The 7291-nt window shown below is 38.6% G+C and overlaps 1 protein-coding gene across 1 annotated transcript in view; it reads left to right on the top strand.

Moving 5' to 3' along the window:
• Window positions 1-3436: 3436 nt before the first annotated feature.
• SUSD5 (sushi domain containing 5) overlaps window positions 3437-7291 on the top strand; it is a 44225-nt gene continuing 40370 nt past the window's right edge. Inside the window, exon 1 of the mRNA XM_035568863.1 lies at window positions 3437-3530. Within this exon, the coding sequence (XP_035424756.1) occupies window positions 3437-3530 (94 nt within the window). The remainder of the gene's footprint in view (window positions 3531-7291) is intronic.

The following is a 7291-nucleotide window of genomic DNA, read 5'->3' as shown; positions in this document are numbered from 1 at the left end:
AAACTTTATTTCTATTGTGCTTTATTTGGATATGAAAAGTGACCTTTCCTGTGACTTTCCAGCATTCTTCAAAGGCCAGTTTCTTTGCCAGCTGCAGTACTTGAACAAATCTGCCAACATCTACCCAGTTTGGCTGGAGATAGCAAATGTTTCTGAGAGTATCTATTTGCTCAAGGCCTTAGGATCTTAGGTACTTATCTTGCAAAGACTTAAGATCATGTGTAAGAATTTGCAGAACCTTTACGCCTGTGATGCTTATAGTATATAAGTCTTTCATGGTAGAAATTAGATATCCTAGTAGTAGGTATGAAAAGACCAAATACAATAATACGATCTCTGTTGTAAGTACATAGATGTTTTCAAACATGTCTTTGTTCATTTATATTTCTTTTAGGTGTACTAAAAATCCGCTTTTACTCAAATGACATATTCCAGGTGGAAGTGTTCATAGATGATCCTCAGGTGCTAGATGCCCATTATTGTGTGCTTCACAGTGCATGAGTGTTTTGTGTGTGTGCAATCATACACATATGTATATAATTTATGGCACAGTGCCTTCACATGTCTTACTCCCTGTGTAGACGTTTGTATGCTGTGAAACAGTGTTTTATAAAATATCACCATTGGCACATTCACTACTCCCAAGGCAGGCATAATCTATGGAAAGCATGAGCTATTCTTCTGTATTCTTCTGTAATGTATCACAAAACATTGTACATTATACAGTGAATAGTTTGACTGATGTGTACTATGAATGCCAGAGGTTCTGAGCATTTATATCGGTATCTATCCATCTTAAGTTCCAGATCTCATTTTGAGTTTTTGGTTCAAAGAAACACAAAATCTAAATGCAGGATTTTTACCTAATTAATCTTTGCTTCGATGCAAAACAATGTGTACATGATTTCAGTACAAAACCTAATCCGCATAGCTTTATAAAAATCTTCCAAAAGACACCGGTAACAGGGATTTTTGCCTATAGAAATATTAGATTTGAATGACAACTGGTTGGTAGTGATGTACATACTTCCAGGAGTTATGGGTCCTTACCTTACCAAGCTTATAGACTTTATTTACGTCTGAGATGGGAAGAAAGGAAGCCAGTTCACTCTACCAACTGTTCATGCCTTCAGAAGGGAACATATCCCATGGTCTGTTGTAGTCCTTTAAAATCAGTAAGATGTTCTGCTCAAGAATACAAGCTGAGATTTTCCAAGACAAGAGCCAGAGTGGCAACATGCCTTTACATATATCAACACAAGAAAATGATCCAATTATAGCAAAATAAATCAAGCAGACCTTTGGAATTTTAGATGGAAACCCAGAGGATATTGTCCTTTCCCACAACTGCTTTGGCCAAACTCAAGGGGACAGCAAAGAGCCAACAAAGTCATCAGCCCTATGACAAGTATCAAGGAAAACTGGAACTACTGCTGTGGTCAAGTCAAGTCTCTGTTAATGTCTGTGTCTTGCTGTAACTACTTACTCAGTTTCTTGGAATTTCTTTGCTATCTTACTTAAAGTATGTGGATTCAACATCTTCTCTTCTTTTTGTGTCCACTGATTTTTAAAACAGGTATAAAAAGTATTGGTATACTGGAGGGTTAAAAACATATTTTATGTCATCACCTAAGTCACCAGTAAAAGAAATAAAAAAAATCAAAGAATGCTACAATTTTCTATTTCCTTTTCTGTCACGTTGTATATTATTTTTTGCTGTACAGCATTGTCCATTGAAACAAAATGCAGTTATGTAGTTATATTACAACAAACATCCCCTGTTAAGGATAGAGTGAGCAAGAAGCTGCCCTTCCTTCTAATTCCAGAGGTGTTCCTTACAAGTTCAGTTGGCAAGGCAATGTAGAGGAACCTGCTGCTATCTGTATTCTTTGAATAAACAGAAAATTCAAAGCTACCTGTCTGAAAGCTTTCAGTGTGTATATTCACATCATGCATGGGTATAAAGGAGTGGAAGAGGCTAAGATACTTTAAAAGTCAACTGGATCAGAGCATTAACTACCCAAATTCATCAAACGTTATTTTTAAAGCTTCCAGTGCCATGGTGTTACTTGCTTGCTTGAATAACATATAGAGGGGTTCCTGAGATTGAGTCATTCCACTCAGACTGAAAATAACATTTGGCAGGTTCATCATTATCAGAATACATCTGCAGCTGTCTACAAGCACCTTGTCCTTTACAGCACTGGGGCCATTGTGGTGGGGAGGGTCAGCTTCTTACTCCTGGTCTTGGTGGCTCAGACTTACTAACAGAGTGAGCATTTTTGCCCAGCTTTGAATTTCTAAGGGAAAAAAATTTAAAAAGCTGAAATAAAAGCAATATAGGATTGGAATATGAAAACGACATTTCTGAGCTCTGCTCAGTTCCAACAGCAACACAAAACTATTCCATTTATATATTTAGTGAAATAAATCCTGGCATCACCACTGGTATATTTCCTCTTATTGTGGAGGTTTCTTTTGAGTTTCGTTTGGACAAAATTAGGACAAATGGGAATAAGGGACAGATGTCATTGCTGTAAGTGCTAATGGGAGCTGGAAATTCCTCTCGTCAACTGCTTTCAGAGCGTTCAGTCATGAGGAGCACCAACCCATTCTCCTGAATCAGGAGCACTAACGAAGACCAGCACTTTGAAGAAGACTCCTGTTTTGACCTTTGGTTCCTTGTACCCTTTCCAAACCTGGGATGTGAAGTAGCAGGATGAACAATTCCCATCTCCAGTGAAGCTCTGCTGTCATGGTCCAGTGCCATCGATGCTGTTTGCCACATTACCTTACCCCTCACCTGAAGACCATCACTCTTGCCGTGGCAGACCCTGACCTGTGACCCTAAGCAGTACGCTGCTGGCTGGTTTCATATTGCAGAGAGAAAACACTCCCTACTCACAAACCCATCCCTCCAGAGATGTACAGCTATATCCACAAACTCCCCGCTTACCAGCGCCAGCTATCTAGCTGCCCTTCTCCTCCCAGCCAAGGATTTCTCCTGCTTGTGGCTTGTCCTGTCCCCCTTTTCTCTCCCTCCCAGCTTTTACACTTCTTGCTATCTGAGCCACTCGTTTACCAACAGGGCAATGTGACTTTTCACACTTTTCTTACTGAGTTTTCTCAGTGCTCGCTGCCCTGCCAACTGGGCTTGGCAAAGCCTCTCCCCAGCCCCAGCTGGCCGGACATCTCCCCCCACCTTCCCCTCCCCTTCACACCAGCCAAGTGAAGGATTCCTCTCTCCCTCCCTCTCCCTTTCTTTTTCCACCCCTCCCACCTTCAGTGCAAACCCAAGACGCAGGATCCTGCCGAGGGAAAGCAGCTCCTTGAAATCATCACTGCTGCCCCTGCTGCTAACATGCAGACGAGGAAGGAGAAAAAGACTCCACAGCCACTCTCCTGCGGCTGGGGCTGGGGGCTTCACAGTGGGGCGATGGCTTTGGGCTCTCGGAAATTATCTCTCACCTTCGTCCAGGGCATGGGATCTCTCTTCTTCATCCTTCAGATCATCTCTGTACGGGCTGATGGTGAGTCTCCACTCAGTTTGGGCTGGGTTGCTGTGTGTGGAAGGAGAAATGTATGTTGAACTATGTTATTGAGAAAAAAAAAAAAAAACCACCACAAACATAAAACACCACCTTTCTTTTTTAATAAGAAACTTAAATACACGCCCCACTTTGGGTTAGGGAATGTCTGATTCAGAGTTTTTTGAGACTCTACAAATATCCTGGGGTTAAGCAGAGAAAGGAAATACGATCCCAGAAGGCTAAGATTATTTTATTACAACAAAATGAGAGGATAGTGAACTTTTCCAGAGGAAATAAGAATAATAAAACAAAGCCAGAACATGAATTAAGAACAATCAGCTATATTTTAGGATAGCTTTGCTTATAATTAAAAATTTAATTTCTCCAAATGACTTCCACGTCTGCCTGCTTCAGATGCCACCAAACATCGATTTATATGGGCAGGTACTTGAAGAAGGGAAGGCAAGAAGCTGAGGGCTTCCACTTACAGCATTTTCTATTCTGTACAACACACACTCAAGACAACTCTTCGCCCTTCTGCATGTGAGCTTCACCAGTTCTTCACTGCTGAGGGGTTTGATCAGAACACAAATTGGGCTGAATCACCATCTACTGCTTACTCTGAAATGTGACTTTTTTTACTCGCTGATGATAATCGTGAACGGCTGCATCCTTTGCAGTTTTCCTGCAGCCTATCCCCCTTTTAATAATTGAGCCACTCTAATGATGACTAACTTGCCTTAGCAGAAATACAATTTATGTTTAAAACAATTGTCTTTTCCTGGTAGAGCAATGCTGAATGGCCATATTTTTTCACTTTCACAGCTGCAATAGATTTATGCCTCATCCCAGGATTTTTTTTCTGTACACTAATCCTTTACCATCAATGTTTGCTGCATTATTCCAGAAAACAGTCCTTCAACATTATAGAGCAATAAAAATCTTCTTTTTGTTCTCAGAGATTTTTCCTCCTTAGCCTAAATTTATTTCAGCTGATCAAAAAATAGGGGAAAAGAAAGGGGGCAAATTAATCCTGTCTGCACATTGCTACCATTTTGTGTAAAATATCATTTATACAGCAGAACCTTGTCTTGTAATGTTGAAGAAAATTACTTTTCTTTAAGAATAAAGCAGAAGAACTGTGTCAGACAACTCCATTGTGTTGCACTAGGTAAAACTGCAATTCTGAGTTTAGGAAATTCTCATTGCCTAGCAAAATCCCTCCGAAATGAGGAAAAAATGCATCCCCATGAATGAGGGTTCTACACATAACTTTAAAAAGGTGACAAGACATGAATAATTAATTTGCTTTTGCTAAGAATGCTTTGTGGGAAGTCTTCCCTTTTCTTTTCAAGAACACCTCCAAATTTTTGTTGCATTAATAGCATCTTCTTGCTTCCTAGACAGACATCCTCTCAAAAAGAATGGGAAGAAATTTTGGAGACCATTTCAAGGCAAAGTTCATGACAGATTTTGTCATTCAACATTTTGTCAAATTTACTTTACAAGTGGTAAAGCAATTGTAAGAATCAAAGGGTAGAATATACAAAGTGCGTTGCAATTGTAGAGCATTACTATAACATTGTTGTTTCTGTTTTTATTTAACTTTTAAGAATCTTTGCTGAAAATGTTTAAGTCCTCTATTAACATGCTCACCAGTGTCTTCTACTAATATTAATATTCAATCAATCAATTCTAACACTATCCTATAAACCACCTGGCTTAATATGCAGAAGAAAACACTTTATTTGAACTTTAGAATTTACCACTACACATAGACTTACAGATTTAATTAAGATCTGAGAGTACAAAACAGGACTAATACTTTCCTTTATAACAGATTCTTGCCTGATCCAAACAGGAAACCAGCTTCTCAGTTTTGAAAGTTTTAGGTGAAAATACAATTGTGCTACTCTAATATATATAAACATGGCTTAAGTGACAAAGTTCTGGTTGAGACGTGTATGTGTTTGCTACTTTTAACAAAAAAATAATTGAATGTTTTGCAAAGCACAGAAGAGATTTTGACTTCACCTTGTAAAAACCCTGTGAAATCCAGACTGGCCCCTATTACAGACAACTCCCCGAAACTGGTTAGAATATATTTCCCAAAGGAAGACCTTCACTATGTTATCTCACACACAAATAATGTCAAAGAGTAGGTAATAAAACTGGAAACCACAGGGGTTTGGTGAAGGCCTTGAAGCTTTATTGATCTCTTTTAACCAATACTTACCACAATGCATATTGTTGTAGAGCAAATAGATTCCAGAAAGACAAGGGTAAATGCCAAACTAAAAGACGGCTTTCTTTTGACTTGCAATTTTTTTTCTTACAATGGAAATGTGCTTGTTCATAGCTCTGGAGGTCAGGGTTAGGCAGATAAGGGACTCCTCAAGGGCCTATTCCTGCTCTGACTTACTCTGGTGTGAATGAGGAGAACAGTAGTGCCACTGCTGCTAGTGCAGTTACTACAGAACAAAATAGGTTATGGATGGGAGACGGTAAAGACAGCTCAAAATTCTGGAATTTTTCAGCCATACCAGCCACTGGTAGGTCCTGGTTTTGTGAATGGGAATCATACAGCCAAATAGCTGGGTAATTGCTTTGTAATTTTCTGTCAATCAGAGTCAACTTTAAACTTCACCTTTGTGAAAACAAAGGTTTTAATTAGATTCTTGTGGTTGTGACAGTTCTTAATTATACCCGTGCAAATGTAGACTTTTTGAAATATCTTTGCACTGGAATAGAAGCATAAGCGTGCTTCATGCATGCTGTACAGGGGTGAGTCACCTCTGTTTTTTGTTTGTTTGTTTTTGTTTCTTTTTTTGTTTGTTTTGACTCCTTTTGTCTTTTCACTGGCATTAAAATATAAATAAATATGAACTATAGTTTTCTGCAGAATATGTGCTCTGAGAAAGAGCATGTGGCAGAGAATGATGGCAATTAATCTACCTTACAGATACACACGTGATTTGAAAAAATGTACCAATTGCAAAACTTTACAAATTATTCCAAGGTGCTGTTCAGTTGGCTAAATTTTGAGTTACATGCAAGACCTATTGATCAAACTGATTATTTGCTAGTGACCACACATAGTGACTGCAGAGGTTTCAGGTGAAGGATTATGAATCCAGAAAACTAGGCACAATTACATGAGGATCCGACCATTCTTCTGACCTAGAAGCAGATATGTCTGATGCCAGAGGTAGGATTTTACTGGTATGCTAATATTTCTCAATGCATTAGAGCAGCTAGGTGTCACTTCAATGCTCACACAGCTGCCCTTATGATACATGCCATATACAAACTAGATTCTGTACTCCAGGTGTGGGACTTCTTCCCTATGGGATTTCTGTTAAGCAGCAGTCAGTGGGTGAAAGTAGCTATCAAGTATATTTCGGTAGATAAGAAAAAATGAAATTAATTAAGTACCCATCCTGGGGAAAAAAAAAAAAAGAATTAATTATCTGGAAAGCAGTAATAAGCAGCTGGTTTTGATCTGCAGTAAGACAACTGGAAAAGTTTAAGGGGAAAAAAACCTACTATACTTTATTTACAAAAAGGTTGTAAAGCAAATCAAAGGAAAAGAAAAAAAAAAGTTTTTTCTCTTCTGCTATATCTTCAGTTGCATTTGAGTAACAGGTGTGTAAGCATTTCAGGATGCCACTTGCAAAACAACAAATATATTTGTATGTTGCAAAAATAAATGCATAAATAATTCCATATATTTGATTATAAGGGCTTTACTAAAATTTAAG

Source organism: Cygnus atratus, chromosome 2 (genome assembly GCF_013377495.2).
Source record: "Cygnus atratus isolate AKBS03 ecotype Queensland, Australia chromosome 2, CAtr_DNAZoo_HiC_assembly, whole genome shotgun sequence".
NCBI classification, from domain to species: Eukaryota; Metazoa; Chordata; class Aves; order Anseriformes; family Anatidae; genus Cygnus; species Cygnus atratus.
Note: the sequence above shows the minus strand (reverse complement) of the source record. Positions and strands in the feature narration are given on the sequence as shown.